The sequence below is a fragment of the Bacillus rossius genome, chromosome 5 (assembly GCF_032445375.1).
Source record: "Bacillus rossius redtenbacheri isolate Brsri chromosome 5, Brsri_v3, whole genome shotgun sequence".
In the NCBI taxonomy this organism is placed as follows: domain Eukaryota; kingdom Metazoa; phylum Arthropoda; class Insecta; order Phasmatodea; family Bacillidae; genus Bacillus; species Bacillus rossius.
In genome coordinates, this window is record NC_086333.1 from 48,818,842 (window position 1) to 48,843,850 (window position 25,009).

General features: G+C 39.4%; 1 protein-coding gene across 1 annotated transcript in view; it reads right to left on the reverse strand.

Moving 5' to 3' along the window:
• Positions 1–14,820: 14,820 nt before the first annotated feature.
• LOC134531778 (DNA replication licensing factor Mcm7) overlaps positions 14,821–25,009 on the reverse strand; it is a 33,845-nt gene continuing 23,656 nt past the window's right edge. The window contains exons 9-14 of the mRNA XM_063367685.1: positions 24,635–24,930; positions 23,761–23,942; positions 22,472–22,623; positions 20,604–20,704; positions 17,425–17,534; positions 14,821–16,232 (exon numbers count right to left, since the gene is read on the reverse strand). Of these exons, the coding sequence (XP_063223755.1) occupies positions 16,031–16,232; positions 17,425–17,534; positions 20,604–20,704; positions 22,472–22,623; positions 23,761–23,942; positions 24,635–24,930 (1,043 nt within the window). The 3' untranslated portion in view covers positions 14,821–16,030. The remainder of the gene's footprint in view (positions 16,233–17,424; positions 17,535–20,603; positions 20,705–22,471; positions 22,624–23,760; positions 23,943–24,634; positions 24,931–25,009) is intronic.

The following is a 25,009-nucleotide window of genomic DNA, read 5'->3' on the forward strand; positions in this document are numbered from 1 at the left end:
TTGCGACACGTGCTACAGGTACGTCCCGCATTGCTACCCGCTTTCAGGAGCGAGATTTGTCCTACTCCTTTGCTTTAAATCTCTAAAAACAACAATTACACATGCATTCTCACCGAGTCCTTTAGTGATAAAGCACTGAACATGCACACCGGGAAGGTTTTCAAATTTGGTCCAGCTATACTGATCTCAGTTTCCCGAAATAACCCAAGACTACGATGATTCTTCAGTCAAAAGACAAAAGACCATGGCCAAATTATTTTATGGGCTACTACATTGATTAGGTTCTTGTCTTGACTAAGTTCAAGCTAAACGTTTAAGAAATTACAGCATGGTTTATTATTATAAGAGTGAACTCATTACTTTCTTTAACCCAGAATGAATTGCCAAGAGTTAGGATACATTTGGGCAGTACTTTTTTTTTTGTTTGTTCTGCTGGAAGCACTCGCACATATGGTGATAGAAAATTAAAATCATCCAACGCAAAGTATTTCTGTTAGTGGTGCCAAAATTTGCAAGAGTGGGCGGAAACAAATACAATATTTTATAACTTGTCTCAAATTTGACAGTTCTTGGGGATAGTATCACTTATAGCCATTTCCCAGCCGTCAACTTGCAAACAAATACATGATTGCGTGACAACCACATTAAATTTTTTACAAACACAGTTAACAAAATAACAATAATACATATTTCATTGGTACTAATTTCGAGAAATGTAAAATTTGGGGAACTTTTATGTACTTACACATCATTTTCACAATCACAATAATTTTTTAAGGAAATTTAACACCACTTACAATAGTAATATTGTGTGTTGAGTGCTGATACTCTCATTATGCTACCAGCGGTATTTTAACTATATTAAACATATTATGTAAAAGAAAAATTACAAAATGTCAAAAATACAAAAACACTCAAAAAATACCTTAACTATTTTTAATGTAAACTTTTTAAAAGAACAAATTATATATCTAGGCAAGATAGAGTATTACATTTATTAGAAAATTTATAACACTAAAAAAATTATGTTAAATAAAAAATAAATGCACACAAGATAGGTAGCAGAAAATTGAGTATAGTACACAGAAAAAAAAATGTTCTGTACTTTTACAGAAAATTCTTTTAGAAACCAGTTACCAAGAAATATATTCCAATACTACAACAAATATATTGTAACTTTGTACAACACATGGCAAATGTTATTTTTTTTTCATATATTAAATATATTTTCTGGGATAATACTGAGTATTTATATAACGAAAATTTGGGCGTAATTTTACATTTTAATTGATGTTTCATTCAAGCATAATATTATCTTTTTTTCAAACCATGGAAAAAAATAAAAGGTAATCGAATATTCAAAAATTGGACTTTCTTTCGCTTTTTCTTTCTTATTAACGTGTTGCAGTTAATACTGGAAAGCTATTCAAAGAACGGTTTACAAGTAAACTGGTACTGGAACAACACGAAGTACAATGGCCGGGTTATAATCCGAACCAAGTACAACTGCGAACACTATCGTGCAAGTATCTGTAATTTTACATGTTGTTTCGTTCGCAATGTGCAAGGTAAATTGGCGCCCTAGGCAAAAAACCTTAATTCCCCCTCCCCCCCTCCGGGCCGGACACCCCAAAAAAAAATTTTCCTTGCCTCAAAATACATCATGTAAGCCTAAGATTTTGACAACAATCAAATGTAAGCAGGCTTGTGTTTTTTTTTTTACTATTTTACTTATTACAAATCATAAACAGGTCACCGTGGACTTTAAATAATTACTTATATCAATATAAACTTTCCAAAATGTTACAAAAATCCATTTTCATCTAGTTTCAATAATCGTTAAACATGTTATATCAGGTGTTATGTATCGTGCTGTTGCCGCCACCAGCTACTTGGCGCCCCTAGGCGGTTGCCTGGTTCGCCTGTACGGACGCGCCGGCCCTGATTCGCAGATAATTTAGAAAGCTCGTGCTCGTTGCAGCGAGCCGGCCGATGTGTCGCAGGGCGCCGCGACCTTCTGCGCCGACAGGGCGGAGGCGTACGCGCAGCTGCTGGACGGCGGGCAGTCGCAGGACGAGCTGTGTCGCGTCGGCGAGTTGGCGCTCCTGGGCCGCCCCGCGCGCCAGAGGGCGTTCCCGCTGCGGCGCGACTTCCCGCACGCGGAGCGCCTGGACCGGGGGTGCGCGCTGCTCGGCGGCCACTGGTCAGGGATGACTGAACCCTCCTCCTCCCCACCCTCTTAGCCACGCCACTGTCGGCGGTGCGTCCGGGGAACCAAAAACATGCGTCTGTTCCCACGCGACAGTACCGACATTAACCACTTCGATAACCCTTTGAGGCACACATAAATATATTAAAAATAAATTAGAATCTATTGTGTAACTTTTTAAGAAAAAATTAAAGCAGCCAATGTCGCTTGTTCTTGTCAGGATCGCCAGATAGCAGCACAAGGCTTACTCACGCGAGGTATTTCGGCAATAACGCTGGAACATTGCAAATATTAACATATTTATAAAAAGTGGTATCATAGAAATACCACTATGAAACAAAGGGTTTTAAACAAAACAAAATTGGTAGTCTCTAAAGTCGGTTTTACGGACGATAGTTTAACGTGACAAAGGTCATAACAAAACATTGATGAAATGATTGCATACTTTTATGAATAAAATTGAATCAATTTTTATTGAACTATCACTATTTTGTTATGGATACAAAGAAGGAGTGAAATGAAGTCTACAATTTAATTAATAAATTTACTTTTTATTTGCACTCGTTAATTCAAATATATATTACTTTAACGAAGAGATTATTTTAACTATAACTTTTATGCATGTTTGCTATTTAACTTCTTCCAATCCGTGTTATTCTGTTAAGGATAGGACGATTTTAGGAAAAGTAGGAAACGAATGGGAGTGTTTAAAGTTTAATGTGCCTCGAAACAGTAAAATCGATTGTTGTTCCAATCGAGTGGAAGAGAGATAGATGGGGCGCAAGCGTACAATGAGCGTAACGGGACACAGCGTAACGGGACAATGTGCGTAACGGGACACTTTTTCGTGCGTGCAGCCGGCGTTCATCGATTTATTAGACGTTATCACGTCAAAAGATTCGATTCCTATCCGGGGAAATTATTTTTAACAAACATTCTCCCCTGGGTTCAGGACTGCGTGTCTGCCGATTCCTCTTTCCCTTGTATCCAGCAGAAATGCCAAACCTCTGAATGTGCTCGCCACACCCAGTAATGGGTGAAACGACACTCATCATCGCATTACACTTATTGAATATCTGTTGGGAAAATTTGTGACAGGACAGCAAATTCAAGTGATGTATCCAGTTGAAATTTCAGAAAAAGCGATTATGAGAAAGTGCAACATCAGCATGACGTGTGACACCGAGCCTTAAAGAGCTTTTTCAAAAGCTTTAATTCTTAGGACGTGACTACCAGTGGTTATGGTAGTCTACTGTTACAATGTTATTGGCACTCTTTAATTTTCCATATCCAGTGCACATGAACTAAGCAGTACTTAAGTTGTTTTAAGCTGGTTAGTAAAATTATTGCTTGACCAAACTATCAGAACTATTATGACCAAAGCTCCTCAGTGCGAGGAGTTCCTGGTTCAGGTCCGGGTAAAACACGGGTGTGATTAAGTCAAAATTCTCTCACGGCCATTAAATTTCCAAATTTAAAAAAAAAAATAGATATCAGCCTTGTTATAAATGAACGCGTGGTTGTCATGATAATGAAAAATTTTAAACGAGTCAAACATAAAAAAAAAAAAGGTCCGTATCACTAGACTCTCACAAAAGCGATGTGGCTCGATTTCCAGAGTAGTCAAACTCGATTTTTTTTCCGCAAGTTGGTAACGCAGCGGATGTTGCTGTGAGCTGGTGGGTTTCATCGGAGTACCTACTTACTCCCGTCTCAACCGCACAATCATTCCGTCGATGCTCCGTTCTCAGCTCATCCCCCTTCTCATCTTCCCGAAAGATCTCGATGTAGACGAAACGTTTCAACCATCCGATAATTCCACGCAGCGAGTCTTCGTCGTGACGATAAAGCTCTTGCATTTTTTCAAAATAATATTCTAGACAGTTTTATTGACGTGACGTCTAATAAATCGATGAACGCCGGCTGCACACACGAAAAAGTGTCCCGTTACGCACATTGTCCCGTTACGCACATTGTCCCGTTACGCTGTGTCCCGTTACGCTCATTGTACGCTTGCGCCGCCTCTATCTCTCTTCCACTCAATTGGAACAACCATCGATTTGACTTTTTCGAGGCACATTCAACCAGAAACACTCCCATTGGTTTCTACTTTTCCTATCATCGTCAGAATAACACAGATTGGAAAAAGTTAAATAGCAAACATGTATAAAAGATATAGTTAAAATTATCTCTTCGTTAAAGTAATAAACATATTTGAATTAATGAGTGCAAATAAAAGTAAATTTATCAATTAATTCACTCCTTTGTATCCATACAAAATAGTGATAATTCAATAAAAATGATTCAATTTTATTCATAAAGTATGTATGCAATCATTTCATCAATGTTTTGTTATGACGTCACGTTAAACTATCGTCCGTAAACTGACTTTATAGACAACCAATTTTTTTTTGCAAAAATAAAACTATACGTTTTTAACTATACACAGGAGCCATGTTTAAAATTAAGGTATTTACAAACCAGCTACTCATAAACTATGTTCGATGGACAATGTAAATAGCGAGTCATAATGTCTAAATGCATAGATAAGGCAAAATTTCTAACGGAGACAGCAAAATAGCGTAGCCTCAGAAAGAAAAAAAAATTATTTGTTACAACAGTTTCTTCTCTAACTTAGTGGTAAAATGGGACCTCCGACAGCATGGACCCAGGGCAAAAAAAAAAAGTCATGGTTCAAAGTTCCTAAGCCACAATTACATGAATTATGTAGAAACATATACATTATTCCAGGCACCTGCTCAGAATGATAATTTGCCACTTATTAATTAAATACAGCTAAATACTCTTAAGTTCAATGTTTGTATCATAGTTCAAGAGCACATTATATATATACTGACTCACACCATTCCTTGAAGATTTATTGTTTAAAAGGGAAGTTCTTTGTTTCCACATTTTCTTAATTGTTAAACCTAGAAAGTATTACAGTGACATTTCAATACATCTAACTGCAAACAGTAATGACAAAAGGAATAAACTATTGATGAATTCTTCTCAATGGTTACACAGAAGTGAGTGTGAAATTTAACTTCCATGTTGAATCTACTGCTATCAGATTAAACCACAAATTTACTGCACTTGACGGCCTAATTATATGAAGACGGTTAGGTGCTGACGTGTTTAGAAATACTTAGCTGATTAAATGTATATTTATATTAAAAAAATTATCTTAAATCGGGAAGTTTATATAAATTAGTCGGGCTGGCATACTTTCACACTTGTGTACTTCCATACTTGGGTAATAGCATACTTGATCAAGCGCATACTTGCTCACGCGCCCACTTCCACACACGGATACTTGGAACACATTCTTGAATAGTCGCATACGTGTAAACTCACATGCACTCTTGTATACTTTCATTCACACTTGTACATGAAATACAAATATTTGAGTACTCAACAAATTTCCTATCCCTATGTCTGTGAAGTTTCACTTCTAACACAGCGTGGCGGTCACGGATCCATTTTTTTTGTACAGAATTAACGCTAACATCCACGTCAGTTAAATTTGCATTGTAGTCTTTCGTGGGGTGATTCACTAACTAGCCTACTTCTTTGGATTTTAAGCTTATGCCTCGTCTGTATGCTTGAAGTTGTGTCACATGTTTAGGGAATGGCTTGTTACTTATATCTTCAATGGTGCCCTTAAAGTTAGCTGCAAGAAGGGATTGCGAAACGCCGGGCGCACCACCATTTCTACAGACGTGGCTTCGACCCAGAAGTCAATAAGTTGTTAGATTCCATGTCCCTTCCATAAAACGTGCGTGTCATAAAACACTAGATTTTGTTATTTTTTTAATAAAAATTTTAAGTTGTCCGTCTGGCCAGGCCCCCAAATGCCTTTAAAACCACTCCAGATTTATTGTCATTGTCTGACTTCGAACAGCATTTAAGAGCAATTTCATCTGTCTATACAAGTTTAGTTTCACGGTTTCATCTTTAACATTTATTTTTTCAGTCAGTGAAAAACGCTCAAACAGTTTTTTTCAAGGGCGATTTCAGGTATGAAAAAAATTATTAGCACAGTATTGCTATTAAAATCGGGATGTGCAAGAAGCCTTTTATCTTTAACATTCCAACTTAACATCAAAGGGTCTCCACTTAAAGACTCATAGAGGCGCGTTATCGATAGTTCGGTGCCTGGCGCATACACTGCAATAACTTACAGTTAGTTTAAGGACTTATCAACGAAGTATTCACCTCAAATAAACAAAGAGTTCTTCGTAACATCTCATAACTGGGTCTTCGTAGAAACAGTGCCGTATTTCGAACTTCAGAGTTCTGCTTTTCGGTGTAAATACGCGTGGATGAAATAATTGTGTTTCTGCAATAGTCTTCTATTAGTTTGTGAATGTTTTGCATGTATACCAATATTATTCTTGTGTATTCATTTTTAAAGTAAGTGACCACAGTATCCGTAAATTTACAAAGATAACGACAAATTTAGAAAAATTTACTAAGACACCTGGCTAATTTGCATTCTTCGTAAATTTCACGTGAAAATTTTCACAGAGTAGAGACGAGGAGGCGTGTGATGTGCGAGCCAGTGACACCCTTATTGACCACACGCTCTTAGAGCTCACGGGCCTAGCCAAGCGGCCACCTTAGGAGGTGGTATCATATATTAATTTGTTTCTATAATTTCGTGTTTTAGCTCATTATTTTAAATAAAATCATATAACAACTCTTTATTATTTACAAAGTGGTTTATAAATTAAATAGAAAATTATTTAATGGTTTTTAGAAACTTAAAGGTCAACGTTTAAGTCAACCCTAGCAAGAATCGTGTTTAATATTATTTTATATTACCTAATCATTTGTTTGCAACCTATGTCATGCATTACTAAATTTGTTGTACATATCATTCATAAATCTATAAAAAAAAATTGTTTTCCAAAACACTGTGTTTTTATGATTGTTGTAAAACCAATTTCTTATACAATTATGATTGATTTCCAAAAAAAAAAATTAAGTATTACACGAAAAAGGCTGCACACAAACATTAATCCAAAACTGTATACAACTAGAATAAAAGATCTTAGTTCATGTAAGGGTTGACACATAAATTGGCATTTAAATATTAATATGTTTATGGTACAATACACTTAACGATTGATAAAGGATATTTTATGACTTTATTAAAATAATTTGAGAAAAACCAAATACTGTAAGCAAAGTGATAGCACCCGCTCACATGGGAAGCAGAGGACGGGGTTGCCTCTCCCACGCAGCCTCCTGCGCCTGCTGGAGCACGGGCTGGTGTCCCGGGAGAAGAGGCGCTGGCTGTGGCGCGAGCAGCCCCCCTGCAGCGCAGCCGACGCAGCGGCCACCAGTCGCTTCAGCAGCGTCGCGCTCGCCGACTTCCAGCCCACCCTGAAGCTGCTGGCCGGCGGCGCGGCGCTGGCCCTCGTAGCGCTGCTCGCCGAGCTGTTCGCCCGCTACTGGTGAGAGCCCCTGGGCGCCTGCTGCTGGCGTGGCTGCTTCCGAGCACAAGGCAGCTGTCACCATTAGTGCGCTGCCTGCTGCTTCCGAGCACAAGGCAGCTGTCACCATTAGTGTGTGCTGCCTGCTGCTTCCGAGCACAAGGCAGCTGTCACCGTTAGTGAGCTACCTGCTGCTTCCGAGCACAAGGCAGCTGTCACCATTAGTGTACTGCCTGCTGCTTCCGAGCACAAGGCAGCTGTCACCATTAGTGTACTACCGGCTGCTTCCGAACTCAAGGCAGCTGTCACCTTAGTGTGCTGCCTGCTGCTTCCGAGCACAAGGCAGCTGTCGCCATCAGTGTGTTGCCTGCTGCTTCCGAGCACAAGGCAGCTGTCACCATTAGTATACTACCTGCTGCTTCCGAGCACAAGGCAGCTGTCACCATTAGTGTACTGCATGCTGCTTCCGAGCACAAGGCAGCTGTCACCATTAGTGTACTGCCTGCTGCTTCCGAGCACAAGGCAGCTGTCACCATTAGTGCCCTGCCTGCTGCTTCCGAGCACAAGGCAGCTGTCACCATTAGTGTACTGCATGCTGCTTCCGAGCACAAGGCAGCTGTCACCATTAGTGTACTGCATGCTGCTTCCGAGCACAAGGCAGCTGTCACCATTAGTGTACTGCCTGCTGCTTCCGAGCACAAGGCAGCTGTCACCATTAGTGCCCTGCCTGCTGCTTCCGAGCACAAGGCAGCTGTCACCATTAGTGTACTGCATGCTGCTTCCGAGCACAAGGCAGCTGTCACCATTAGTGTACTGCATGCTGCTTCCGAGCACAAGGCAGCTGTCACCATTAGTGTACTGCCTGCTGCTTCCGAGCACAAGGCAGCTGTCACCATTAGTGTACTGCCTGCTGCTTCCGATCTTAAGGCAGCTGTCACCTTAGTGTGCTGCCTGCTGCTTCCGAGCACAAGGCAGCTGTCACCATTAGTGTACTGCCTGCTGCTTCCGAGCACAAGGCAGCTGTCACCATTAGTGTACTGCCTGCTGCTTCCGAACTCAAGGCAGCTGTCACCTTAGTGTGCTGCCTGCTGCTTCCGAGCACAAGGCAGCTGTCGCCATCAGTGTGTTGCCTGCTGCTTCCGAGCACAAGGCAGCTGTCACCTTAGTGTACTGCCTGCTGCTTCCGAACTCAAGGCAGCTGTCACCATTAGTGCCCTGCCTGCTGCTTCCGAGCACAAGGCAGCTGTCACCATTAGTGTACTGCATGCTGCTTCCGAGCACAAGGCAGCTGTCACCATTAGTGTACTGCCTGCTGCTTCCGAGCACAAGGCAGCTGTCACCATTAGTGTACTGCCTGCTGCTTCCGATCTTAAGGCAGCTGTCACCTTAGTGTGCTGCCTGCTGCTTCCGAGCACAAGGCAGCTGTCACCATTAGTGTACTGCCTGCTGCTTCCGAGCACAAGGCAGCTGTCACCATTAGTGCCCTGCCTGCTGCTTCCGAGCACAAGGCAGCTGTCACCATTAGTGTACTGCATGCTGCTTCCGAGCACAAGGCAGCTGTCACCATTAGTGTACTGCCTGCTGCTTCCGAGCACAAGGCAGCTGTCACCATTAGTGTACTGCCTGCTGCTTCCGATCTTAAGGCAGCTGTCACCTTAGTGTGCTGCCTGCTGCTTCCGAGCACAAGGCAGCTGTCACCATTAGTGTACTGCCTGCTGCTTCCGAGCACAAGGCAGCTGTCACCATTAGTGTACTGCCTGCTGCTTCCGAACTCAAGGCAGCTGTCACCTTAGTGTGCTGCCTGCTGCTTCCGAGCACAAGGCAGCTGTCGCCATCAGTGTGTTGCCTGCTGCTTCCGAGCACAAGGCAGCTGTCACCTTAGTGTACTGCCTGCTGCTTCCGAACTCAAGGCAGCTGTCACCTTAGTGTGCTGCCTGCTGCTTCCGAGCACAAGGCAGCTGTCGCCATCAGTGTGTTGCCTGCTGCTTCCGAGCACAAGGCAGCTGTCACCATTAGTATACTACCTGCTGCTTCCGAGCACAAGGCAGCTGTCACCATTAGTGTACTGCATGCTGCTTCCGAGCACAAGGCAGCTGTCACCATTAGTGTACTGCATGCTGCTTCCGAGCACAAGGCAGCTGTCACCATTAGTGTACTGCCTGCTGCTTCCGAGCACAAGGCAGCTGTCACCATTAGTGTACTGCCTGCTGCTTCCGAGCACAAGGCAGCTGTCACCACTAGTGTACTGCATGCTGCTTCCGAGCACAAGGCAGCTGTCACCATTAGTGTACTGCATGCTGCTTCCGAGCACAAGGCAGCTGTCACCTTTAGGGTAATGCCTGCTGCTTCCGTGCACAAGGCAGCTGTCACCATTAGTGTACTGCCTGCTGCTGGTGTGGCTGCTTCCAACCACAAGGCAGCTGTCACTATGAGTGTAAAACCTGCTGCTGGCGGAGCCGTTTCTGAGCACAAGGCAGCTGATGTTTCTTTTGTTGTACTACTTGCTACTGGTGGGCACTTACCCTTTTGATACATATATTGTAACTTTTATTTACATAAAGAAATATTGGAAAGAATTATTTTTAACTGCAATTGCAGGTAAAATTTGAGTCTTCTTGTGCGCACAAATCGATGATGAGCAAACAGAAGCATGATAGAGAAATACGACTCTTGCTTACGCCACTAACAGCATGTTGGGCGTGGAGCGATGTGGCGCAGTTGTAAGACACTGGACTCACTTTCCATAAGTTATGGGTTAAAAACCCAGTCACGCTATCTTGATTTCGTTTTCCGTGGTTTTCCAAAATTACTCCAGTGAATGACTCGGTTGTCAAAGAAAGTAAAAAGGCAAGTTTCCCAATGCCAAACACAATTTGTTGAAAGTTACAGATTATTATAGTACCAACTACAGCAGAGAATTAAACCCACACAGTTTTATAGCAGGAATCCACGCCCCAACTGAAAAATTACTGATTTGGTATTATTTTATTAAAAGTTTTGGAAACCTACTCTGAAATATACTTTTAATTGATATTTTTATGATTTATTTGGGGAGAACTGGGTTCTTAAGGGATAGCCCAATTAATTAGTACTTATTTATTATTAGTAGTCTTAATTATTTATTAATGTTTATACTATAAATTTAATAACTGCACTCAAGCTTTCTGTCCACAACAATTAATTAGCCTTACACTGATTTTTGAAACAGTTAACACTTTCCACTGGAGCTTGGCTCGACAGTGACTCGCTCTTCTGTCCGCCTCTGTCCACTTCCTTCGCACTCTCACCCACGCCGCGCCGCAGTACAGTCCCCAACTATCGCTCGTCGCAACCGACTGGTTCAGCAGGCCTTCACTCGCAGGTATCGCCAGTATTACTCTCCGAGGGAGAGACTCTCTCCCATACTCTCAGAACTCCCAAACCCTCCAAATTCCCGCGGAGGCCGGCGTCGTCGCTTATATACCCGTGGGGTCCTTCTCGAAGGGACGAGATCGGCTGTGAGGTGTCGCGTCATCCCGGGCCGACCCGATACCCGAAACATCCAGAACAGCGACGTTTATTCACACCACCCAACGCGGCGGCCCATGTAAGCCCGGAATTCCCAGTCCGCTAAAGGTGACAATAGTCGGGATGGTGCATGGGGAGCGGAGGGGGATGGGTAGCGAGTACCCTTGTAATCCGGCCAGGCACGTGTGGCATGCCTTCGTCAATGGACGTTGTGTGACGCCAGTGGCCGTGCAAGGCCGCTAGCCCGCTCCGAACCTGGCGCACACTGCGGTCTTGTCTCTCGCGTGCGTAACAATATATTTCCACCATACACCGAAATAAATATTGTGATGGACTCATTGACTTAAACTGCTTAATTTTACAAATAAAAATAATTTATCACATGACAACTAATATTTTAAAAAGTGTGGTGTAAAGCAGTTTTTATTTCGTGGATCATACTCATTATTCAAGAATGAAAGTTTCGCTTGTAATACAAATTTGCCCTGATTTGAGTGTCCGTGGGCTAGGTTGTATTAAAGCTCTGTGGAAGCCACCCTACAATTTTGGGGGAGGGGGAGGGTAAACCCCTTAAAGGTGAGGATTGGACTTAGAATAATTTTCGCATCCAATATGGATTGTGGAGTGTACTTAGTTGTGGTGTGTCTCTTCCATGGGATAACAAGCACAGTATACCTCACACGGTGTACCGCAGGCCAATCACCTAGGTTATTTCCATATTCGCTGCCAACCTGCGAGATTGAAACAGTGTTTAACTAACTGCAGTAATGGATGGGAATTTCTTTTGTTTTCTCTTCTAAAGTTTTTTAAATCAGAAAATAATAGATGTTAGATTTTTTTAACTGGTCCTAAATGCTTTACATTTTTCTACTGCAGTTCAGATATATTTTCTTACAAAATTATATAATTTGTGAAATGCATACTTAAAAAACACAATAGAATATTCTTTTGAGTGTATGCTGGCATTTTATATCATTCATTGTGACATTTATTTTTTTGCAGTTCTTCTCACTGGAAGCAGGGGGCCTCCGTACAGCACGGAACCAGGGCAAACAAACATATTGGTTCAAAACTCCTAAGCCACTATTACATTAAGCGTGTACTACGGAGAAAAGCAACATTCCAGGCACCTGCTCAGAACGAGAATGATAACTTGCCATTTATAAACTAAACAGAGTGGCCCAGGTGAAAAAGCAGGGCACCTTCATGCGGACTGTGCCCTTTGCCTGCCCAGTGACCTGTAAAATGTTCATTTTGGTGGGCAGGATTTTGTGTAAATAGTGATGTTCACATGTAAATAGTATCACAAGCCAAGTTGTATAGACACATCAAGTTTAAATATGGTGCATCAGCTCAGTCACTTATGGTGGCCACAAGGAAAATGTCAGTGGTTGTTTAGGCACCGGCATATGTATTTCGGTAAATAACTGTGCTATCAGTTAATAAGTTTCAGAAAGAAACACACCACTTCTTGCATCATTCAAACTCTGTGTCATGCATGTCACTTTGTAGATGTTTGTAAAGCCCCACAATTTTCATGAGCTCACAAAGAAACCTTCCCCCTCCCACCCCCTGTCTTCACATGCACTTGCCTTCTCTACCTCGTCTCTCCCCAGCCCTGTAAAAGGTCTCCAATTATTTTCTCAGTAATTCTCTAACCTTGCCATTATTATTTTTTTAAATTATTTTCTTACACAATATTATTTTTCTTTGGAATTTGTTTTCACTCGCATGTATGTAATTTACCTACCTTTTTTTACCCATATTTCTTACATTTTTTCAGTAAGTAAATCACCAATATCACAATCACAATATAAATCACCAGTTTATTTGTTGCAGATCCAACTCCTTGGGCGATTCATAACCACTCTTATGGCACTGGTGAATGAGCTTGGTAATAAGGAAACTATTTTGGCTACCTGATCTGACCACAGTAGGTTTTGATTATGCAATACCAATATTAAAAAAAGCTTTTTTACTCTTAATGTATGTAATGCAGTTTTTTTAATCTCTTTATCAATTAAAAATAATTGCAACAGTAAAGGCTGTTAATAGATATAAATCATGATGGAAAAATTGAAGAAAGCAGAGAGTATCTAAAACGGGAGGCCATTATTTTGTCAAAAAATTTCTGTTTTACCCAGGATTTTTAAGGTTTTTCTATAAATTTTCATGAATTGTTACTCTGTCAATAAAAATACATAGCTAACCATTTCTGTTGTGTCAGAGCTAATAAAACCAAACAAACCAACTAATATTAAACATCAAACATTGTTTCGGCTATGTGACATGTCCCTTTTGCTTGTCATGTTATCAGTGTTCAAGATGGTGCTGGCTTGTGTACACTGTTCATTTGTGCCAAATGTTTCTATTGTTTCATTATTTAAGTTTTATTCACACAGTCAAATTATTTTTTCCAAAATGTTTCCCTGGAAGAAAAACATCGAAAAAATAACAAACATTAAGAAAATAAAAAGTTACATTAAAATAAAAATTATTTCTATAAGACTATATTACTAAAGTGTTTTGTTTAACATAATTTAGTAGTACTTGTATGTTGTTTAACTATGTGAGTAGCAACAAACAGGAAAATTTTAAGAAAAGACTGCATTGGTATAAAGGTATAATTAATACAGAAAGGATAAGGGTACAACTAAAATTTCTTTAATAGCTACCTGGAATAAAAAGGAGTTCATAAATGGCAATAATAATTATTAACTAACATAAACAATCAATATCCTCATCATTGTCCACTGAGCTATGTCCCTAGTTTTTAATTAATCATAGACTTCAAATCACAATAATCTGCACATTATGGATTATGAGTTGTAAAACTACCTCCCTACTTGTTCATTTCTTTTTATTATTTACTATCAGAAAATCACTTTAATACCTGCTGCAGAACAAATATATTTGAAAACTAATTGCAAAGATTTAAAAAAAACTCTCTATAAACAGATATATGTTCTTTACTGTCTCTGCTATACTAAAATAGTTACATGCTGCATAAAATAAAATAAATTATACCTCTATCCACTAGTTTCTTTAATGTTCAATGCAATTTTTTTTCATTATGCAAATGGGAACCTTTAGTCTTTCACGAGTAAAATCAGGTTATTAGTTTACAGTCGTGGGTTCTGTTTACTGTTACCATGGTTGAAAATCTTCATAGAGCAGAAAGAAACTAAGTGACAGGCTTTCCATGGCAACCCATGTCATGCAACACACTCACTGCCGCTGCGAGGTTTGCCAGTAGAGCATTCAAAAATGGTATAAGTGGCACAATCTGTAGATCTGTGAGTAGTTTTTTAACTAAGCTGTAAACAAAGTTCAAAAATGATACTAATTACACAGTTTGTAGGCACGGTATGCCGGTTTACAACAACGATCCACAGGTTTCTCCTGGATTTCCACATTTTTCCGGTCAGGTGGCCACCCTACTAAAGCTTTTGTCATCTACTTGAGTTGTCATGGTTTACAAGAAGAACTAAAGCTGTAACAAGACAAAACATCAGGTCCACCAATTTTTATGACAAAAAAAACACCGGAGTGAAATTGTTACACAGAACATAGCCCTGCTTTACTAAGTAAGAGACAGGATGAATAGTTTCCTGCCTTTTACCGTTCTGAACCACCTCAGAAAATACTCTACAGAGCTCATAATAATGTTTATTCTGTAGCCTTTATTTAAGAAGATAAATATTTCTAAATTTAACAAGTTGCTTATTTTTTACTAATCTCAATTTTACATGTAATGTTTAGTTACAATCTTCCAAACACAGTTTACTTTTAATTTAAAGTTAAAAAAAAGTAGATTAATTAGATTTACTGTGAAAAATGTTTTTGATGTTTATAAAACTGCATGTAACATAGTATTGAAAATTTTGTACATTAAAAAAATTAACTATAAAACAATTAAAATTGGAATAAAAAAGCTATAACAAAAAAAATTTCATATAGAACAATATATTTATTGTAAATAGATTAAGCTTTTTAACATTAAAAAATTGAAGTTTCACACACACATACTCACACTTTTTCCAAACCTCAAATAAATTGATAAAGAAATAAGTTGCACACAAAATTTTTCACGTATCCACTTGCTGTGGAAAAGTTTAAAGCCAATTACTCGTGGTGTACTTTAGCTGACAGAAGTATAAAACATACACACACACATACACTATTCTTGCTTTCAAGGGAAAAAAATGTCTTTGGGGTACAAATTTTTGCCATTTCTTGAGATTCAGCATAAAATAATTATTATTTCAGTGAAACCTTATGATTATGTTTTTCTTCATAAATCATAATATTTTATTGATTAAAAAATTACAGTGCCTTTATTTGGTCACCATAACACGTGTTAAATAGGTGTAGCATTTTATCCTGTAGTAAAGTTTTTTTTTGTAAGTCCCACTGTTCGACTAATTGTGGCACGACTGTGTTCTTTCTTCACAACTGCCCCCCCCCCCCCCCCCCATACAAGTCATTCTATTCTTGGAGAGGAAAGGGGGAGTGGCGGATGATGTAAGAAATGAAAAGGTACGGTGTGCTTGATGTAGTACACATAAAGTTTTGAAATAAATTACTCGATCCTTTTCACTGTTCCACTGGTTGACTGATCATATACTGCAACTGCGAAAACAAGTGACAACTATAGAAGATGTGGCACGTCACAACTGCAAAGCACGGAGTGGTTCAGACTCGAGAAAACGGGGAGGAAGCGGCAGTTCCACAAACGTTGGTCGGACGAGGCACGTCGTCTGTGCGTGTGCAGTTACAAAAGGTCCTGTAAAGTGTGTGTCGAACCTGGAACAGGTCGCACTCCTTCACGAACGCAGCGTCCTGAGGAGGGGGAAGGGACCGGAGGGTCGGGTCACACAAAGGTGAGCTTGGTGCGCGCCTGGTTGACCTGCCACACGTTGAGCTCCTCGTACTCCTCGATGCACTCCTCCACCTGGTCGGGCTTGAAGCCCTTGCTGGTGCATCGCTCCACCACCTCGGACAGCCGCACCGTCTTGGCGTCGCCCGCCAGCTCCCGCACCACCGCGAAGATGCGGTCCACCACGTTCTGCGGCCTGCGACAACAGAACACCATCGCTCCTGCACCGCGAGACATCACCGGGACGGGGCTCATCTCGAATTCATTCATTCCCAGCTCTTCACTGTTCCAATTGTTCCATAACATTTCCAGGAAACAAAAGGTTCTCTCCAGCTGAAAATGGACATCACTTTCAGTATCATCTTACGTACAACTGAAAGATACGTTATTCTGAAGTATGTTGTAACGGAATTTCACTGTACATGTTATTTTAATATTTAAGAAAAGAATTATGATTATAAAAATTTATTTGAAAAGGAACGTAACATTTCAAATGTGTTTAAGTGGAACACACAAGTCGGCGCTGTTCCTTGGCAGAAGCTGCCAGGAAGGATCAAAAGATAACCAGATATCTCTGTGGCCCGTGCTGATTCGGGCATTCAGCATTCAAAACAAAAATTCGCCCTAGCTCCCAAGCCTTAAAGGGCACAGCAAGGTTAAAGTTAATGACTGTTATGCCTTCTCTCTCATTCTTGAGTTGTTCTTGGGATATTTTCATCATTCCTAGCCCTTTTCTGGTAGGACATATTTTCCTTCATACACCCCTCTGTAACATTTGTTCAACCAGCCTTAGCAGTTTTACCCCTGTGAATCACATCCCAGCCACAGATTTGAAATAAAGAATAACGAAACGGTAGAATGAAATAGCATCACATGTTGAAGTCTTTCATTTGTAACAATTACCTATTTAATCATTTCTGCATCAACTAAATACATTTTCTGAATGGTTACTAAGTATATCAGAATTACAAAGTATATATAATAATAGATTTCTCCAGGTTAATATCAGTGAGGTTTCACTAATGTAATTCTTTCCCTCTATGTACGTAATTCCATTAAGACTTTAATACCGTACATTTTAAGAACATGGCAATTATTTAACCCATAAAAAAATATATATTTATTTACCCTTTTAATAAGTTTTATTGCTTAAGAAGCACATTTTGTTTGGTTTTTCCAATATTTTCTTAAGAGGGTTTTACTGTACGAGGATTAGATTTGAAGTAGTCTTTGCTATTCAAATTTGAGAATGTTTTCATGTTTGTATTTTAATTTTTTTTTGACACTAAAAAAACTGATATTTGAACAGGCTTAGTTTTCATACAAGATATACATTCCGCTTGCTAATTCAAAGGAGAGACAGATGAATAAACTGCAGCAACCCTCACCTAGCTCGAACATCATCCGTCTGCACCAGGGAGTGTTTCGACATCTCCATGAGCCTAATAGCTTCTTCCACGTCTTCCTTCTCGACTTTGTTGAACAACCGCAACCTTGCCTGGAAACACACCCCACTACATGCTGTATCATTCAAGCCAGAAGCTTATACAGTAGAACCCCGATTATCCGTGTTAATGAAGGGGACGAGTGAGTCGGATAATCGAAAATCGCGGTTAGCCGAGTCATGCTTGCCTCAAAGGTCATTAGCCCACAGACAGCCATCTGTGGACATTCGGAGATTACATATATACACATGCTTTGTGTGCGTGTGCGTTGTTGACATAGAAGCGGACTGCTTAGTGCTGGGCAGCAGTGGTTTTTAAGTCTTTCGTGTGCGGAGACGTGGGCACGCGAGTCGTTGTTGCACCGAGGTGTGTGACTAGCCGCCCGCCAGTCCGAGGGCCCAAGACAGCTGATAGCTGCCAAGGTCACGCATTCTTTTCATCGCCCGTAAGCGACGCTGCCACACTTAGCTCATTGCTCTGTTGTCAGTAACACCATCGGGCTGGTTATTGTTTTACAGAACGACTGCCTTCAAAATTCTTTTCGAGATAAGATTTTTCATACCAGTGCATTGAGACTTGATTTGATGGTTTTGAAACGGTGTCTCTGTCTCGTATAATTCACGGTGTTTTTATCCCCCTTTATTTATATGAATTTAAAATGTTAGATTTTTTATTTTTAGCTTGCTGAACGTGGAATTAGTGCAAAAACGGCCTAGACTTAGTGTTGCAGATGGGTCGGAAATCTTATAACGACCACCTCTTTATAACGACCCTAATCTCGGGAACCGTGAGGGGTCGTTATATCTATTCTCCGTTCACTCTTAGCTGAGTTTTGAAATAAACAAACACCGTCGTATCACTGCGCCGCGTCAGCAAGTGATAGGCTGAATTTATCTTGCGTGCCAAGCACTAGTTGCAACACACACACTTCAGTACAGTCGGTGCTAATAAAATAACGGAGAAGTAATATAACAGGAAAATGGTTCTTCTGTCAAACCTAGTTTTTTTTTAAAAAATTACGTCTGCTGTGATAAAATTACGCCACTTAATGCTACACCCTCCGACATTTTCTGTTGAAACCAAACAAACAAGTGTCCAAGCTGCTAAATGTGGATTCGTTCATCGTCTTGTGTTTATTTAATCCACTTGAAGTGTCAGCCTGTGAAGCAAACTGAAGGATATTTTCGCGATTTTTTATGTCGTCGCGCACTGTTGTGTTACCGACATTAAACTCAGTCGCAAGTTTGCAATCGTTTCTCCACTCTGAAATCTTTCTATAATTTTTGTTTTGCTGTCGATGGACAGTACCACTCGCTTTCTTTTCTGTTCATTTGATGACATTATGAAATGTTGCGCTCAACACTTCCGCACAACACAACGGTATAATCCGTCGGAATGCAGATCACTGTTACAATACATAAAATTATCACCACCTTCACGCTTCAACAACGTACACTAATGGAATGGACTGTCTCCATGCGCCGGGTAAACTCTGTGGCACGGCGCCGTGCTGCGCGCGGGAGTGTACAGTCCGGTCATGCGGACGTGGAATCGCGCACCAGTGTATAATCTATTCACGTAACACGGAACACAAAAATATTATGTACATACGTATGTATGTACTAGAATTTTTTTTTTTAAACTTTCTGTGTATATAAACATAACTGAGTCAAAGTACTTTGACCAACATACATTTTGCAAAGTATTTTAACATTTACATACATTTTGAATCATTGGTTATATGTAACTAAAAAATTGGACTTGATGGACATAAATCGCGGTTAATCCGCGAATCGGATGATCGAGTCGCAGATAATCGGGGTTCTACTGTATTACTAACAATTTGGGCATTCATGTACATGAGACTAATGAGAGGGATATTTGATATTTAAGACAGAGATGGGCAGAGACTCAAAAACTTGAGCTGAGTTGAACAAGTGGCTACAGCTAGACTCAACTCTAAAGTAGAGTTTATTCTTTATTACTTTATTGTACTCAACAGGACAAGACACGACTATATTTTTCTTACAACTCGATACATATTTGACATGTGGAACGAGCATAAAATTACGTACCATTATTTTTCAAACACTTTACAGTGTAATCTCGTATTTATATTTCTTTTTGAGCAGTGTAATTATATAAAATTAACAGTTTTTTAAACTTCAGTCGGATTTTTTTTTTTAAATATTTAATATTCATGAATAATTTGCTATTTAACTCAAATACTAAACGAAAAACAGTACTGACAGAAGCCTTCTAGAAAATCACATACGTTTTGTATCGGCAGAGATAAAAATGCAACACAATCATTTTGCCGATCAGAACCAATAAGTAAATTTTAAAAAAAGACAAAAGGTGATTAAAATTCTAAAGCTTAATGAAGGCTATCTGACAATTACTTTTTCCCATAATATATCATCATCTCTACTAATGGTATTCTAGTGACTATGAAAACGATCAGTGTGTATCACTCAATGTGGGACATGCTTATATGGTGAATTGCGATACAACCAAAATTACATATACAAAAGCATGTCAAAACACAGCATAACACCAGATAGCACAGAAATGCAAGTTAATCACGGAATTACGAAGCATTTAACCAAAACTTAATTCAAATCATAAAAAAGTTATCTTTTAAGGTTTGGAATTCAAGGAACGTCGTTATTTCCGGACAAAAAATTGTACCAAAGTGAATGGATCAGAAAAATTAATTTAATTAGTTTTATTGAGCATCTCTTATTCAATAAATTTTAAACCATAAATTATCGCTATATTATTTTTATTTTCTGAATGTATTTGTTCTAGATCAATTAAAAATTATTTTACCGTAAAAATGCAGCATATAAATTTTACCCTTATTTTGGTGGAGTAAGTAATACAAAACAGCTGTTATAAAAATAAAATCAATAACACCGATTCCTCTGTTTTAGAAGTTGGACCATAAATAAACCTCCACTCTCCAACTAGAATATACCTAGCCCTAGAAAACTTTGTAAAAGCATACCATTTCTACCTCTCATTTATATTTAAAAAAAATCAGATACCAGGTTATGACACATGCAGTTTGATCCCAACATCTTGCTGCATAACCTTGTAAGTTGGCTCGGAGCACTCACCAGGGCGGTAGACAATCGCAGGATTGCCAACAGATTCCTTGGGGAAGTGAAGGTTGTGTCCTTGCTGTTGCGCGCCTCCTTCCTCATCTCCACGTACGCCGCTGCAATGGCCGACAACAAGCATTTACAGCACATGCTTAACTCGCCACAAATACAAGATGGAGGCATGCGCACACAACACAGACAGACAGACACACACACAAACATGTCTACCTAACAACCAACAGATTTCTCCAATAAATAAAGGCATATTTTCAATTGCTTCATTCCTATGTGTAATCCCTGTTAGGGTATAATAGGAGATTAATCAATTAACAATAATAATAATTTCATCTTCAAGTCATGTAATCTTCATTTAAATTATTTTCAATGGTTTGGTTATCCGGGGTTAGTAAGAGGTTATATTGCCTTGTCCCCATATAGATATAATATTGTATACATATTATATATTTTCAAGTAAAATTAATTTCTTCTGCCCAAATAAATAAATGTTAAAGTAAACGTTAATAATATTAAACAAGAATTTTCTTCTTTCTTCAGAACCTTCTGAATATATACCATCACCAATAATTATAATAAATATTTTCTTCACCTAAATCAAAGGGTTATAGACTCCATTTTATTTATATCACATCATAATGGTGTACAAGTTTTTCTTCTTTCTTCAAAACCTATAAATATATTCCGTAACCAGTACTAAGTTTTCTTCACCTATATTAAGAGTTTATCTCCATAAAGTTAATCACATAAATCAACTGAACAGAATTTCTTCTAAACTATCTTACAATTATTCTTCATCACTGTCCGTATCCGCAGATGTAAACCACCGTTCAAATTCTTCCAAACGTTTCCCCATTTCTGTTACTAAATTTCTCCATATTTCAAAAGAGTTCTTATTTTGGATAAGACTTCGCAGATCTTGATAATCATATCCTATTGCCAAAAGTTCTTGAATATATTTTTCTCTGATATCTTCTGTCTTCTTGCAATGATATAAAACATGCAATACTGTGTCTACTACTTCGCAAGTCTGGCAAAGAGGTGACTGTACTAAACCAAGTGAGTAGAGTTTTGATTTAAAATTTCCATGGCCACTGAGAAATGGCGACACATAATAATCCGGGGTGATCCACCGACATTTAAGTCTTACATTTATGTCAGGTATAATATTGTATGTATATCTTCCTGTTGAAGAGTCCCAAATTTCCTGCCATCTTGATATAACATTCCGCCGAAGTTCCTTCTTCTCTGCCACAGTAATCTTCCTATCCCTATTTAACTGGGATACTTGCCCACGTTCATATACAACTAGGTCAATGGGTATGAGTCCGGCTATAACTAGAAGTGCATCTGTTGAAATTGTTCTATAAGATTTAGTTATAGCAATAAGTACAGTTCGTTGGCTGGATAATAAAGTTCTTCGAGGATGAACTTGACAAGCAATACGACTACATGCACCAGCTGCATATGTTAAAACCTAACAACCAACAGTAGAAACAAAAAACTGCACATCCCTAAACAATATGTATTACAAGATATTGTTGTGCTAAAGGATGTAGGTACAGTGCTACTCCAGCCATCTAGCGAGATATGAAACCACTGTGCTACCTATATGCTAGATGACTTGCTAGGGTCAGATTATGGTAAAGTGGGGCACACATGTCATACTGAACAAATAAACACACCGTTTACCAAGACAAACCGTGTCTTTGGTGTGACTGGACGTTGTGTGGAGGTTAACATAAAATCCAGAATTAATTTTTTAAGAACTGGCACCGGAACGAGGACCGGGAAAAAATGTTGAAACAACTTATCACTAGTTCAGGTAAGCTGTAATGTATTCATAAGACTGATTTGCCAGTACTCACACACAATGTAGTCAGTCAGTTCCTCTGGGATGGAGGGCTCTTTCTTCTTGCACAGGGCGATGTAACGCCGAATGACCTTCATGTCGATGGGCTGGAAGGTCATGGGCGGCTGCTTGCAATGCTGGTGCACATACGTTATGTGCTGCGCCAACCTAGGACCACACACACACGGATATCAACTGTAATAATACAGAAGTCTGTTTAATGTTTTAAATATCTTGGCCTTTTTTTTTTTTTTTGGTCAAGACAAAAAAAAAACTTCTTGAATGTTGATAAAGAAAAGATTGTCAGGTTTTTGCTTGTTTAACTGTTTTAATTTTGTGAATTAAAGAGAGGGAAATTGGAGAATTTTGTGTCACGAGGAAAAAAATATAATGTTCTTAGAATATACTAAAGTGTTTTATTCTACATTTGAGAATGGAATCTAGTAATTATGCCTTAAGTCTAGTAATTATGCCGTAAGTTTGACTTGGATGAGGGCATGAACTGATATGAGAATTTAATTAGTCATTCAAATGACTTGGAATTGCCTCAATAAATCGTTGAGTCTTCAATCATGGTGATGATCCTTCCATTACCTCTGCTTATCATGTTTTAACAAAGCTGTATTTTCAAATATTAGCTTTAAATTTGATATTGTGACTACATTTGAACCCAGTGGTAGTTATTTAACAATATTTTAAATAAAATCAATTTAAATGTTTTGATCTATTTCTATTCATAAGAGACAACAGTTAAGAAATCACTTTGGTAATTCACATGAGAGAATTATAATTCTCTGTTCATACCTATACTGTCACCATCCCCAAGATATTGTACCTTTAACATGTAATTATAAAAATAAAATTACAATAAGTATTGATTCTGGAAACTAAGTTCATGAATAAAACATTTAAAGGATCAAATGTTTCAACTCCACAATTAACACTTTTTATTTATTGTTCATTATTTTATTTTGGACACTTGAGACCTAGATTCAGTTTCGAGGGGTATATTCGAAGTACTATTTGCGATTCAAATGTGAGAAAATTAGGATTTTACCCATCACTACATAAAATAAAAGAAGTTCAGCAGTTTCAAAATTTGATAACACTTAGATTATCAATAATTTTACAGATAATAATTCTACACAACATGTAATTACAATGAATGATTACACAACACTCCCCTAGGATAAAGAGTTCATTATTACATCCATTGTGAGTAAGTAAAGGTGTAGGTATGCACAAGGGAGCATAATTAAATAACTTCACAATCACAGAGACAGCAAACTCAAAGTGTGGGATCACCTCAGATCGTTGTCACGGTCCGGCTTGTCCTGGATAAGCCACAGCAAGTCAAAGCGAGACAAAAGGGCTGCCGGCAGCTGGATATTCTGCTCCACAGTACGGCGTGGGTTGTAGCGGCCGTAAGCCGGGTTGGCTGCTGCTAAAATGCTCACACGAGCGTTTAGACTTGTCATGATGCCTGCCTGCAATCATACAGATAAGATGATGTTAAAAAATACAGGAAAAGTCTAAGCATGTGTCGCCCTTCCGACTCCATCCGCAAATGCAGCGGCTGTGGTCTTGGGAGAAGGAGACTTCACCCTCGGTTCTAATGTATATTTTTAAAACTTTTTCCCTTCAAAAATCAAACCTTTTAAATACTAATATTTCATGGATATGTATATTTAATGATGTGAGGATTTTTTGGACTAATCCTACTTAAAAACTGTATTTCTTGTTACTTTTAATCACACAGACGTTAATTTTATTATATATAAAATGCAAAAGTCAACTTAATAGTAATTGGATCTAATACTCGCAGGAATGTGCAGATTTTTATGTTGAAAGTTTAAAAACTTTCAGAGATGTTTAAACACACGACTTAAGTGAACAATTTCTGACTATTTACATTATTTAAAGTGCGAGTATAAAATGAAGCGAGGTGTCAAAAAAATAAAATGCAAGGTAGCAAAAGGCTGTCGGAAACTAAAGTTTCGTGACGTCAGCACTGTTACTGTTTATTTTGGGACTCTCTCACGACTATCTTGAACCAACCCCCTGAGCTTGTCGCATGTTCATATGATTTTGCTGATGTAGACACCCTGTTAAGAGTCACATCAGCTGCCAAACAGCACACGACACTTACTTTGAGGCTTGGCGGGCAGCTGGATCCTACCTTGGCGATGGAGATGGTCTGCTGCTCCATGACCTCGTGGATAGCCGTGCGGTCCCCATCCGCCATCTTGTCGAACTCGTCAATGCAGCACACGCCCTGATCCGCCAGCACGAGCGCGCCGCCCTCCAGCATCATCTCGCCGGTGAGCGGGTCGCGCATCACCGCCGCGGTCAGCCCCACGCCCGAGGAGCCCCGGCCCGTGGTGTACTGGCTGCGCGGCGCCAGGCGGTCCACGAACGACAGCAGCTGCGACTTGGCCACCCCCGGGTCGCCCATCAGGCAGATGTTGATGTTGCCTGAGCACCGTCCACGGACAAAGCCATCTTGTACTCCGAAAAAAAACCCGCATGCAGAAGTGACTAAACTCACAAATAT